This window comes from Centropristis striata, chromosome 10 (assembly GCF_030273125.1).
Source record: "Centropristis striata isolate RG_2023a ecotype Rhode Island chromosome 10, C.striata_1.0, whole genome shotgun sequence".
Classification (NCBI taxonomy): Eukaryota; Metazoa; Chordata; class Actinopteri; order Perciformes; family Serranidae; genus Centropristis; species Centropristis striata.
The window spans coordinates 11220369-11235414 of NC_081526.1; the positions used below are offsets into that span (position 1 = coordinate 11220369).

At 35.7% G+C, this 15046-nt stretch overlaps 1 protein-coding gene across 2 annotated transcripts in view; it reads right to left on the bottom strand.

Annotated features, from left to right (window-relative positions):
- The window catches only part of LOC131979488 (glypican-6-like), a 111043-nt gene that overhangs the window by 76694 nt on the left and 19303 nt on the right, over window positions 1-15046 (bottom strand). For both annotated transcript variants that reach the window (XM_059343486.1, XM_059343485.1), the window contains exon 2: window positions 7353-7511. In XM_059343486.1, the coding sequence (XP_059199469.1) occupies window positions 7353-7511 (159 nt within the window). The remainder of the gene's footprint in view (window positions 1-7352; window positions 7512-15046) is intronic.

Consider the following 15046-nt stretch of genomic DNA (forward strand, 5'->3'; position numbering starts at 1 on the left):
GTTTTTGGATTAATATGCTTCTCCCTTTAATGTTGCACATGAATGAATGATTTGCTAACCTCTGCTATGGAAAAGAACTCAAAATTCCTTCAACCGTTAATGTTCCAAATTGATAATTTGTTAACTTTATGAGACTGATTAACTATGATTTGCTATCTTTTCCTATTCCTAAGTGAATAGGTGGTGCCCCATCGAGTAACTTTAATTCATTTAAAGTATTAAATATTAATTTAGTCAATTTCCGATAGCAAAATTGACCTAAATTAGCTTTACCTCTAAATATTTTGGTACCCCTAATGGAGGCAATGTGTATCTGAACCAGATACCCCTACAAGTTAAACAGTTAAATCACAATGTATCGTAATACTCACCACATCGCAAAATGCTCAAAATCGCAGTAATATCGTATCGTGACTCAAGTATCGGGATAAAATCATATCATGGGGCCTCTGCTGATTCACGCCTCTACTGCAGACTGCAAATCTTCTGCATTTGTGTTTTTCATATCTCATGATTCACAAATCCTGCTTTTGATTTTCAGTGATTAAGAATCAAAATTGTGACACTGGTACCAAACACAAGAAAACCCTGGTAAGTCAAAACAAACCATTATTACTTCGGTGGTTTTCTTTGGGTATGGGTAAGTAAGTGATGCATTTGGGTCAGTTTTGAAAGAGTGTTTTTTTTTTGTGTGTGTGTGCAACAAAGCAACTGATTTTGTGCCAGCTGCTAAATATTGTCTTAATAGCCTGCCAGGAAAACTTTGAAAACAAGCGATAACAGCGTGAGTCAGTAACTCCAAAGAAGATCAATTGTGGAGGATGGGCCACATTAATAATCTGTTTGGCTACCCAGCATCATGCCGTTCATGGTCAGAGGAGGGCCAACAATTGATTAGCAATTAAGACCCCTGACTGAGTGTTTAACGAGCAAGTGGAAAAGAATGCTCAGTGCGAGCCATTTATCTTATTCCTCTGAGCGGTTGTTTCCTCGAGTCTTAGGAATAGAAACAGGGTGCATTATAGTGAAAATTCAGGCATGGTTTTTAATACATTCATTAGCAAATAGGCGAAAAGTTATAATAAATTGCCGTAACTGGTGCTGTGTCTGGCACTAATCTTTAAGATGACGCTGTTTCTCTCTAAGATTCACACAGCTGTACAGTGCATCATGGGGTTTTGTGGATATTTCTGTATCTGTGCTCGCATGGTCTTGGCATAGTCGAGACTGTGCCCTCTCGCTGTGACACGTAGGCTGTGGTGTCAGGTATGCGTGGGCTGGCCAGCTACTGTCAGCTACAGTAACACTCATCACAAACTCTGCATAAAGAGAAGAGAATATAAACATACACTGACTCAGTGTAGGTGGGACTGAAGAGTCAGGTGCTAAATAGATGGTAAAGAGCATCTAAATGATCTTACAGCTCAGTAGTGTTTGGATCTTTAACTAATGCGTTCAGACTCAGAATCAAGGCCAATGCAATATTTTGGTAACACATTGGATTATGAAGAGAAAATACCGCTTAAGAAAAATGCATCTAATAGAAACATTTTTTTATGAGCTGGTTAAATCTCAGTTGATATCTCCTGCTCAAAACCACACAACTTTCAAGACTCAGATTCAATTAATGGAGCTTAAAGATAAGAGTGGAATTCAAATCTAGCAATCAATAGCTCAGATTTCCCGAGCGGGTGGTCAATCGAGACCCTCGGCAGACACAAAGTCTCCAGACAGCAACCAGGGCAGCAGAGCTGAAACCTGCATCTGGCATCTGCTTTGACGCTGATTAAATTATGGAGAATGGCAGCTAACCCCAAGAGGAACAGGGGTGCCTGGAGTCATGCGTCTAAGTGCTGCTGGACAAACCCCATTTCCTCCCTCACCGGAGTTCTCCTCATGACATTCACTATCTTGACAACGGCTGATCAAAATAACACTTATTTATTTATGCACACTTCCAGGAATCACATGTAGGCTATAGAAGTGTATATTCCTGGAAAAAAAAAAAGAACGGACAGACATCACCGAGGCATTGTGTGACATTGAGTTTCTGGGCAATGTACAATCATCTGAGAGCTGAATGCTGTAACTGAATAGGATTTGTTTCATATAATATGTTGGATTGTTTGACAAGAATGAGCATTGAAAGACAAGACATTGACTGGTGAGTATTGAATTGCGCTATTAATCACTCAAACATTATTCAGTTGTTGTCACTGGATATATTTAGACAGCCTAATATGAAAATCTATGCTTTGACCTCCTGCTTTTGGACAAAGATGAGAATTACTGAATCTTACTGGGAATGTTGCGGTTAGATCCGGAGATCTAAGAAGAGTTTATGTTGATGTAATGTATCTTGTTTAACCCCCCCCCCCCCTTACATAGAGAATTGGAGGTTGTGGGCAATGGATTTAGCAGGTCAACAGTTGACGTCACACTGAAGTACATCATCTGAGATCTGGAAAGCTAAAGCTCAGCACTGTGTGTCAAGTTTAAGTCATAAATCTAAATAAAAATGACTTAATTTATTAATTTATGTACAGTCAGTACAGTCAGTTAACAAATTTATTAGACCACCGGTTTATGCCACAGCTGTCCTAAATTTACAGCATTAGTAATTACAAAAATCATTTTTTATGTTTCTGTAATGGTTAATACACCAGTATGAAAAAGCTCTTCAACTGAAATGATAGGTTTAATGCTAAAATATAATTATTGTTGTTATCCATTAATTTTCAAATGTACGGTTTTATTATTTCTTGATTAGGATGTCAAATTATGCAGTCCTGCACAGAAAAAATAATTCTTTTTTCTCGTTTTTATGACAGGTGGTCTAATATATTTGTTAAGCACTGTATATTAGCAGTATGTTAACAGATTTTCCCACAAGCTGTGAATGGTGAAAATGTGTAAAGCTGAGGACACAGTAAAAGATTGTTTGCAGGATTTTACCCACAATCCCCAGTTGGGCAAAGTCTGCACTAGTTGGGGACAGGCAGCATGGCTAGTTGGCACAAAAATCAGTTAGTGTGTGAGGGGAACAGACCCGACCCGATCTAAGTTGTAGTCAAACAAAGATGTTTGAATTTTTTTAGCCGAATCTGGACACAGTTGGGTAGCGTCAACTGATTAACGACCCAACTGCATACAACACAAGTTGCCAACAGCCAATGAAAAAGAGAGAGTGGGACACAGGAAATAGTGCCAAAAGAAGAGTTTAAAAGAAGGTTTTATTGTCGGTTGGCAAACAAATATTGGTGCATTACTGCCACCAATTGGTATGTTTGTTAACCTATTAACATAATGTTAACATATTGTATTGTTTGTAGTCTGTAATCCTCATCAGGCAGTTGTTGAGTGCGTGATCCCCAGTCTTTCAGAGGGGCTGATATTGGAATCATTTAAGATTACAGACAATGGACTCAAAGATGCTGAGGTTTGCCAACACTGCTGGCAAAACAATATTTTTTATGATGTATTGTGTCAATAAAGCCAATTTTGCATTATTAGTCTGATGTTGTGTAACATCAGTTCAGGAGTCTCAGCTCAGCACTGGCAGTACAACAACTCAACTCAATACCAATTTTGAATTCAGAGGTAATTCAAGATTCATAGCCCTGAGCCTTCTTCATTTTTGGAGAAAAGTCATTTTGCAATTTAAATTGCAGAGATGGCAAGCAAGCAAATAGATTTAAAATACAGAGCGGAGAAGTACAGTTATAAGATGCTTGTTTTGTGACTAACACTTTGATTTATGTCACTTAAATGCATGTTCTCCTACATGAAAGGAGGAAGTTTGTTTTCATGCTACTGTATATGCAAATCATGTCACAGGAAACACAGCATTATGTATTAATCACACTAGATGTGATCCATATAAATGAGCTTGATTTCAATATCAAACATAAACACCAGCTGTAATGTTACATTGTTGTAGGTGGGACCATGTTGGGCACACAGTACCAGAGGTGGGACCAAGTCATTGTTTCACAAGTAAGACTCAAGTCTTTACACTGAAGCTGCAAGACAAGTCCCAAGCCCTCTTGTCATAATGCACTCTTCACCAAATGTAATGCAGTCAGCAACAGTGTAATAGTGTATTACATTTCCCAAATCATGAATGCTTTTTTAATTATGTAATGATTTGTTTCAAACAAGTTTGTTCAAACAAGTGTGTGCATAGCTTTGAAAACAGTATCATGTATTTTTGTAAGTCAACAGGCTCAAGTCCAACTGAAGTCATGAGTCAAAATTTAAAAATACATATTTTTCTTGTTGTGCTATTTATCAGTCAGATTGTTTTGGTGTGGGATGCTGAATGTTTTATATATCAGCTGTATACTGCCCTACAAAGCCTAACTGCAGTAACTACGCAAAGGGTAAAACTGAGGAAAAACTGCTTTTTTAACATTTTTTAACTGGCCAGCCAAATGGGTTATAGCTAGGTAAGTGATATAACACTTATTTGTATGTATAGATAATGTAATTTTTTTATGCTCATAAATCATAACGATTTATTTGACCTTCAACCCCGAAAATGTAGGTACTGCTCTCTGGTTTTGCATTGCTGTAAAAGGTTCTAATAGTAATGCAAAAACAGTGCAATAACTACAAAGTTGTTGTCTTCTTTCAGCTTTTATATTTTCTTTTCAGTGAATAAACATTTTCAAATTGATTTTGTTAGACGTGTATTTAAAAGTATTTAACAACTCTATTCAAAGATTTGTGTATTTTAGACTTAATATTATAAAGTAATGTGACATTTTAGTCTTAATATAATTTTTTCTCACTTTTTAACTTAATCACTTTCTAGATAATAATTTCCCTATCAAATAAACGTATAATTTCTAATATTCAACACAATGAAGAAATACAAGGCTACACTGTATCACAGTCAAAGCAGACAGTCTGCTTTGGTTTTATGTTTAAATTTGTATATGTCCAAAGCAGACTGTGGGAAGTGAACTTACCGTGGTCTGCTTTGGTTTTGAGTTTTTATATCATCATTTCTGAAATCTGAAACTTTGTCACAAGATAAAACAGACATCAAGGAGTTAATTTATAGCTATAACTCGATTTCGACGAGAAATGTAGTAACTGCAGTTAGGCTTTGTACGCTGTATAGGAAAAGGAATTAGATTTAAGTTTAAGTTTTTTTATTTCGACAAGTCTACTTTAAAGTAATTTAACTTGTGACTTGAGCCAGACCTTTGTGTCCGAGCCACACCTCTGTACAACACCCCTATTCCTCAGATTCGGCTTTTTATGTTGCTGCTCCTTGACTGAAGAAAAGCCTCTCGTTAAAGCCTCATCATGCATCAAAGGCCTTTTTAAACTTTGTTTTTATATTTGTGGTTTCTACATTTCTCTTTTCATTCTCCTGTAAAGTGCTCTGTATCCACTACTTTGTGGTGCTATAATAAATAAAGTGTACTTATACTGGCACTAAAAACATACCCATTATCTCAGTCAAGGCTACCAAAGCTTGATGGTTACATGGTAGCAGCTTTGCTACTTTGCTTGTTTTTTCTTCATGATCATGACTGAAAATGTTTGAACAGCACATGTATCAACTACAAGGGGGCAAAATCTGATCTGGGGTTTTAAATTTCAAGGTTTGTTACATACACAGTAAATGGTTTAAGTACTACTAATATAATATAAGGCTGTTCTCACAAACAATTCTTAGGCATTCCTTTAAAAAGCAATGCATTGGAAGTCATAGCTATCCTATTAATTTTTTTCTCTAATAACATAGCATAGCAACAAATATAAAAATGGACATATGGACCAACCCTGACCTTCAACCTGGATGCTTTTTAACCCTGATCCTGTTAATTTTTCAAGTGTTGGAAAAAGTATTCAGAGCCCTTAATTGAATCAAATAAATACCACACTGTAAAATTACTCCACTACAAGTAAAAGTAATTTTACATGCATTGAAAACTTACTAAAAGTACAAAAGTATCAGCATCAAAATGTACTTCAAGTATCAAAAGTGACAGCAGTCGTTATGCAGAATGGCCCCACTCAGATTGTTATATATATTCTATTTTTTAATTTTTTTTTAGATTATCTGTATTGATTTATTTATATAAGCAGTGTTTGAATTTTGTAAAGATATGGCTAATTTTAACTTAATATACTGTTATGAGGTTTAATAAAAAATGTCCAATCACTTTAAACTGACCTGAAAACGTTAACTAAAAAGTTAAGCTATGAGCTAAATGTAGTGGTCTAAAAAGTACAATATTTGGCTCAAAATGTAGTAAAATATAAGTATTAAGTTACATAAAATGGAAATACTCAAGTTAAGTACACACACCTTAAATGTACTTAAGTAAATGTACTTACTGACCTGTTCCTGACATTAGTTTTGGCTCCTTAACCTAACCAAGAACCCCTTTTTTTACAACATTAAACCATGTTTAAAACAGCGATTGGTCATATTTATAGGATCATACAAACGCTGCATACATTTTCATAGGAAATTATACGAACCCGCTCATTAGAATACATCAAAATTATTGGATACAGACATCTTATGTCTCGGAAATGTACATTAAATAAGTGTTATAATCCAATATTCCTTTATTTATATAAAAAAGGAAGCAATCATTAGGGGATTTTCTCTAAATTCAGTTTGCTGCTGCCATTACAGAAAGTGAACTCCGATAAAGTAATCTTGAAAATGTAATGTTTGAGAGTGATAACTCATTAAAAAGGTTTTTATGCTTTTTTCATCTCCGCCCTCCTTCACCATTGTCCACAGTGATAAGCTGCTGCTTCCCACACAGTATAATGTTGGGAGCTGGGGGGATTATTATTTCTCATTAAACTGTAAGTAGAAGGAGCTGACTCCTTAGAGAAGGATACCAACAGGGAGAGGTGGGGAGGTACCGTGAGTCTTGGTTCAGTAATGAGTACTTCCCTCCCATAGCAGAAGCTCAGTGGATGTGTGGTGGTCAAGACAGTCCCCATGGGGCTATGACAAGATCACACAGAGCACAGGACCACCAAACAGCCTTAATAATGCAGTGTTGGGCTCTGTACTGCTGTTCAAGCTGTCAGTCTGCTGTGCAAGAAGCCATGTTTGTCTAATCCAACAAGAGGGTTCTCGACTCCAAGGCATATTAATGAGATTTTCACATCTCGTCTCCTCTTGAGGGAGGGCAGCTACCGAAGTACAAACAGTGAACCTTTTCAAATTAACACTTACAGTCTAAATCCTTTGTTTCCTCTGTGCAGCATTTTGTTCTGTGGTGATTGACCATTAAAACTTCTTGGGGGAAAAAGAAACGAAATGGGAAAATTAATCGGCATGAAGTATGAAGACAAAATAGACTCACCATCAAATCTTTTATGTCTGGAAACAAAGGTGGTTCTCAATTCATAACTCGTTTCATCAACCAGATTCTCAAAGTCCTGTTTGCTTTGCTGGCCAAATTTGTCCTCCATTTCCTGGGTGCAACATGTGTTTCCCTGAGGACAAACTCGAAGATGTTCCCCTGCAAAAACACAAAAAAAAAATCAGTGTATTTATATCCATAGTACAAGTGACACTGACTATATACAGACATGGAAAAAAAAATTAGACCACCCTTGTTTTCTTCCATTTCTTGTTCATTTTAATGCCTGGTACAACTAATAACAAATATATTGATAACAACAGAAATAGCTGGTTGTAGCTGGTTCCATTGTTTTCTTGATCATGATTTTGGTTTTTATTAAGAAAACCATGGAAAATGGCTTGATATCAGCTCTAAAATTACATTACATTACATTACATGTCATTTAGCTGACGCTTTTGTCCAAAGCGACTTACAATAAGTTAAATAAATTAAACTCTTATGAGCTATTTTTGTTGTTATCATTATATTTGCCCAAACAAAAGTACCTTTAGTTGTACCAGGTATTAAAATGAGCAAGAAATAGAAGAAAATAAGGGTGGTCTATTATTTTTTTCCATGACTGAACACTCTTAGTAAATGTAACATGACAGAAGTTTATACAATTAACAACTTTAACAAATCCTTACTTTACCACAGCAGTCTTCATTATTCTGGCTTAAATTTGCTTTCCTCCATCTACATAAAATTTGTGATTTCTATCTAAAAAGTAGTTTCTTTGAATTCAGCTGCATTTTTACCCAGAGCTCTCACTCCAGCAAGCTGGTGGTTTAAAATTATTTATTGATTCAATAAAACTTTTATTGCAAAAGGTCTCATTTTGGACACATAATCATTTGAGCTGATAACAGTATTTAATTTTTATGTTGTCCCAGACAGCCTTCTATGTTCTGAGAAAAGTGTGCAGGCTTGTGGTTTCCAACCGGTGGTTCTCCAGCCGTCAGGTCTTAATTAGCAGCAGTGCTTCCAAATTGATGGTTTGCAAAGCATCATCCCCTAACAAGCTTTCCTAAGAATCTTTTCTATTTTTGACACTTCAGATCCAAACTCTATTCAACAGAAATTAGGTAGATTTAAATGATATTGTTGAGATTATAGCAATATGTAAAATAAATAATAGCTCATGATGAAACCCGTTAGATTCAGTTAAATTAAGCTTGAAATGTTTGTTTTTTTCTATAAAAGGTTACCGGTGAACTTTTGCTTGTTTTAGCTACTTTCCATGGGCTGTCACACAAATGAAGATTGGCAAATATTCACCTGCTGTTCACTTTTATTTTACCGAAGTGAAGGGGCAAATTCAGGGGTCGACAACCTTTACTAACAAAAGTGCCCCTGTTGGCCCAAAAAAAGAGAAAAAATGTTCTAATGGAGCCACAAACCTTATTTTCAGTCTTATAAAGAAGACAAAAAAGCCTACTAAGTCTAAATTAACCTACCAGCATCACTAACAGGTCATAATGAGCATTTCTTAATATGATTTTGTCAGAATGCAGCAATTTAAAAGTAGACTTGAAGTTGGCAATACTTAGAGTTTAAGGCGCTGGGCTGTAGACTTCCATAAGCATTTTAGTTGACTAAAATGTTAGAACATTTTTAATTACATATATAAGTTAAGCCTGTCACGATAATAACTATATCGACTAATCGTTCGATATATAAAAATGAACACAATCGTTTTTTTAAAAACTCAACATTTTGACTTTTTGTGCTTTTTTGTGTTGAGTTTAAAGTAATGCTGCAAATGTATGACAAGCAGAACAAATTGCCAAAAACCCCAAAATTTCCCAAGCAGCCATTCCAGCTGTTTATATGTTATATTAATAATAAAATAATATAATACATAATGATTATCACACTGCAATGCGTTGTTAACAGAGCCTGAAAGTCTATTTTATTTTATTTGGTTGTAGTTTATTTCTTTATGTTTTACTTATCTAGGATATTTTAACATTTTTTTCCACATTTCAATTCCAATGTTTAATATTCTTGAGATTTAAAAATGAATTGCTGTGGAAAAGGTTGAACTTATTATGCTCTAATATTGTTATAAAACAAAAAAACATAGATACAACAATACCATCGTTTATCGTGATAGTTTCTGGGAAAATATATTGTCCTAAAAATGTGTTATTGTGACAGGCCTAATATAAGTGACACATTTTTAGAACTGAAGAATACAAATTGCTTTGGGCCTACACCAATGATAAATTAACATTAATATGTGAAGAAATATCTTTGTGAGACTCTTCTATTATTTATCTTACTGCAGTTATTAAGAGATATATTGTTGAAGCTAGATTTTCTAACAGAAGAGTTCATATTTAGAACATTATTTCATATTATTTATTCATTTATTTGAAAAGAGTCTACGAGAGCTATTATTTTGTTACAAGTTTTTACAGATTTCATTTTATTTTATTACAGAAGTTAATTTTGCACCATTGAAGCATAATAAAGCATGTTCATCAACCTCCGAGAAGCCTGTCTGAATTTGTGTCTCGAGGCCGTGCCGATTGTCCTCTTTTTTGGAAATCAAAATATGGTCACCCTAAAATAGGCATCTTTGACCGGTTAGTGGAATCCTGCTAGACCAAAAAAAAACACGAACAAATGAGTGTAGATGTGCATAAAGCACACGCCAACAATCATAGTTCCTTCTATTCCATATAAGCCTTGTTTCTCATGCTGTAGCTCATATATAATATATCAAATAACTGACATTTAAAGTGTTACCAGCATGAAACCCTTGTCAAAGGACTATTTACCTCCACATGAAGTAGGTTTAACAATTTCACTGTAATTTTCTCTGTACAGAAAATGACTTGCTAATTTCAGAAATAGGCAGAGTAAAAAAAAAAAAAAAAGCAACTTGTGGATCTTTGACGTGATTCTGTGTAGAAGAGAGACATTGGCAGGGTTTCTCATTCGGTCTGACAATAAGACGTATCATTGGCAAGGGCTTCTCAAAGTTAAATCAGTGGGGAGAACAGATAATACACTCCTTTAAAATATTCTCTCGCGTTACATAATTGATGACATAGGGAAAATACTGAAGTGAATCAAAAGTTAATGATCTACATCATTTCATTTTCCCAAGCAGCAGATTTAAAGAGCCACACATAAAGCAGACTCGGTCTGTAACAGCATTTATTTCTCTATTGCAAAATGTAAAACCTATAGAAGTATTTTAACGACAAAATATCTGAGAGCGCAAAAAACGGATCGAAGCGCTATTCAATCTGCAAGTGAGCCTTTGGGAATTGTTTAACTACATTTCATCGTTTTTGAACTGGAACTGAAAGCTTATCCTGTTCCATCAACTTTCAAAATAAAAGCTGAGATGGCAGCATTTTTTTAACACCATGAGAAAAAAGAGCAATATTTGGTCATCAATCTGTGACCATCATCAACCATTAGGCCCGACATTGTGATTCAAAAGCCTCCTGTCTCAGACAACTGTGTTACTATAATGCATAAAGTTGGTAGTTTGTGGTTCGGGTCTCTTGGTTAAATTAAGCATATTTTTGCAGATTGGCTCCTATAACAGGTCAGGTGGGTTGGTAATAACCTCTGACCCACACACCACCAATTGGGAGGAAAAGCAGCCTCACAAAAGACTGTGTGAGTAGGTGATGATGTGCTGTGAATGGGTTTAAAAGTGCAAAGGTTAAAAAAAGGTAATTAATATCAAACATAAAAAGTATTAAAAGAAAGAATATACACAGCAACAATATGCCTTCCTATCCTTTGTTTCCCGGTGGACATCGCCCAGGCCTAGTGTTTGGGTTTCTTCTTTCCTCAAAAATCCAAATACTAATGATTAAAATGCCATCACATTTATGAATGAGGCCGATTCTCATTTCTCATTTTAAAAATCTAATGAGCCTGATATGAGGTGGTTTTCTGTGATCTGACCCCGCCTGACATGGTATTTAAAAAAACTAATGGTGCAAAGAAAAATTATAATAATTATTATGGGCTGTGGTTACATGCAGAATGACACCATTTTCAGAATAGGCATGACACAAATTCGACTTAACAGCATGGATAGAAATAGGTGACAGTAAGGAGATCAGTTGGATTTTCAGAATTTGGCTCAGCTTCAATCTACGGTGCAGGTCCACATGCCCACAATTATTGAAATTGGCGTAGTCATATGACTTACATGGATGATATTTTATCAATTTTTCACTTACAAGCTTACTGCACACTTTTTCACGTACAAGCTTATACAACCCACACAAACCACAATGAAATCAGTTTCCCCTCAAAAAAATGCAGATATAACATAATGTACATCATCAGCAATCAGCATGAGCTTCCAATCAGGAGAGCAGCTGTAGGCAGATGGCAGCTGTAAAATTTTCTCTGCATGCAGCAACAGATAGATTGCACAGCAGCAGAACAAGAAATGGATTTAACTTAGCAAGAGGCATACTGAGCGAGCAACAATATGATGTGAGCGTGAGATCGCTTTGCACATTTGCTTCTAGTCTACAAATGATAACATGCGATAACGTCTCAGCGATTTAGAGAGCCACACGCAGAATTTATGCAACATGTCATGAGCAAACTGTGCCCAGCACTGCCATGTTTACATCAGCCAAAGAGGAAAAAAATCTGACACATGCAACACCAGCATTTGTCATTTTTGTCTATGGATGCTGCAACCTTGTGAATACAGATATTCAGCATTCACCACTGACTGCAGTCTTTGGATGAAAATAAACAAGCATGGACTGCCGAGGTCTTGCAGATCAAAGCGGATTAAGCAACATGGACAATGGTGACTACAGTGTGTGACGAATTAATATCAACCAAACACAACAAAAACAGCAATTTCACCCTCACAACATTACAGTGCAGCACAATGGGCAATCTAAAAAGGTCTTAAGCTAAATATTTGCATACATAGTTTGCTATAAAAAAAGGTCATAATAAAGATGGCGTGCATAACTTTTTGACCGGAAATTTTCTCAATACAAGAAAGGGAAATATTATTCATGTTTGCTCTTGTGCTGAAAATCAGTTGAGAAAATATGATGGAAAAACTGTGTGCAAAGCTGATAATTTAAGTGATGCTCAGTAAGTAGAGCAATGTTTGTATGTGTGGGGGGTGTTTATGTATGTGTTGCACACTGGGGCCACTGAGAGACGCAGGGAGAATGCTTTAGTCGCTGGTGAGAGCAACAAAGGCTTGGGAAAAATAAAAAACAGTTCAGTTAATTTGTCTTTTCCCCCCATAAACTGAACATAAATCTTAATTTCCGAAAGACATATTAAGTGTATAAGCAATGGCATGTAGCGAGGGAACATCTTTGTGTGCTGGTGCATTAAGCATAGAACTTAACAGTGGGTGGTAAAGAGAAAACACTTTATATATATACTTCCTATAATGTATGAAATGTGACTTTTATAGTGAGTCATCATTTTCACCATGGGTGTTTCATCAAAATCGTTTGTTCATGAAAAATGGGAAATCGAAAAAATGTGAGCACTGTTTCATGTTTCTCTCTTAAATTTGTGGACATTTTCTATTGGTGATACTCAATAAACATTAAATGAAAATGTATGTTTGTTTATGAAACTGTAGCCTACCATTAATGTTTTATTTTATTTCACAATAGGCTATGGGTGTCACGCATAATAGAGAATATTCTATATTTTATTTCCCCAGAAAAGTTTGTTTTTATGGTTCTTAAAAAAAATAAAAATAATAATAACAACAATTATAGAAATTATAGAAATAATATAAAATATACACAAATCATATAAAAATAAAATGGTATGTATATATATATATATATATATATATATATATGTATATACATACATATATATATAATGTGTTTATCACTTTTCACAGCACTGAGACACTTTACAACAGTTAAAATTATCAAAGAAGACAAGACAACAAAAACTAAACACTAAAAATCAGCATTAATCACAAAGTTAAAAGCAGTTCTAAAAACTGATTTAAAAAATAATATGACGTCTGAAAATGTCCAAAAATGAGAGAAAATAATGAGACATTAACACACAGTACAATCTGGGATAGGCATCTTCAGATACAGGCTTTGATCTTGGAGGAAAGGGTGACTTCAGTGCAAATACGTCACTGGAGCTTTCGTGTGGACCTCCCTTTGCAGATGTTCAGTTTCTCTATGAAGCTCACAACTCCAGCATCACAGCCCCACTTTCTTACATATTTCCTCTATAGCTCGGGCTGGCACAAACTGACCGAAAACAGACTGAAATTTGAATTTCAAATCAACACTTATTTAAAAATAAAGTTATTGATGGATCGAGGGAACTTCATTAATATCACACACAGTGTACCGGCAACTCCCTCGGGCTACACGTTTTGAGTGCAGGCTTTTCATCAGATATGTCAAGAAGAGAAAAAAAATCCATCTTGACACAACAAACCTACTGTGTGCACCAGCAGTCTCAACAGAGTAAAAACATCACTTAAAAATAAGACTGTCGTACATCAGCATATGGGAAAGAGCCTTCAAGGGACCTCAGCACTCAGCAAAGTGCCACAACCTTCCCTGCCAAGGTTAAAGCAGCACTGTGGCTTCCCAGATAATCTATCTAGTGGAGCACGGACCACACATTAGCAGCAGACAGGATGGAGAAGGGGGGCAGACAGGTCTGTTACAGCAGAGGAAAAACAGCTGCATCTTAAAATATGTTGTATCATATATAGATTTTACAGCAAATTAAATAATTGTATTATTCTTTGTTGTGTCAACATAAAAAGACCAAAAACCGGCAATTAATTGATCCTACTATAAAGTATGGCCTGCAGAAAAAGCTTGATACAGCGTTTTCCAACAAGATCTCCAACTTAAATGACAATATAGGTTTTAGTTAGTCAATACCCTATAAGAATCCATACGAACGTTTGGGAAAATGACCCACATGAACGTTTTACAGATTGGAGCGCTTTCTAAAAATAGCACTCACGTCATTATACATACACATAAGGTTGCAGTTTCATTGAATTTAGGCTACAAAACGACTAATCTAGATTTAGGGCAAATAAATTCCTGGTAAGGCATTATAAAAGACAATTTAAACAGTAAATAAATGTACGTAAATGCCGGAAGTGAATTAGTTACTAGGGCAACATGACTTCCAGAAGTGACATAGTTACGAAAAAAACGTGATGCACAAAAAGTGAGGCATGGAAGCTCAGTGGTGTTTAAATCATTGTTTACTTTAGCTTTCACATGTGACACGAACCCTGTGCTCCTGGGTGAAAGTTTGATGTTTGTTCGACCCACTCACCTGCCCATGAGTTTGATTTTCTGCCATTTAAACTCATTACTACAAAGGATGATGTAAAAACGTAAACTATGGGTCGTATTTTGCTGCCTGTACAGGCGACCATTTTGGTCCTTTTTGAGGATCGACCAGTCTCTTTTTTTGCCATAGACCTCCATTGTGGTCCAAAAACTATTACAAACACATTAGTGAGCCAAATTGTCTCGCATTGTTCCTTTATTTTGTTTAACACTGCCAGTGATTATTGGCACCCCAACACTCATGGAGTTGGATGTTCATGAAGCCTGAAATCAATAATTCCCTACTTTTGAGTCTTCGACCAATATAAAGATATGCCA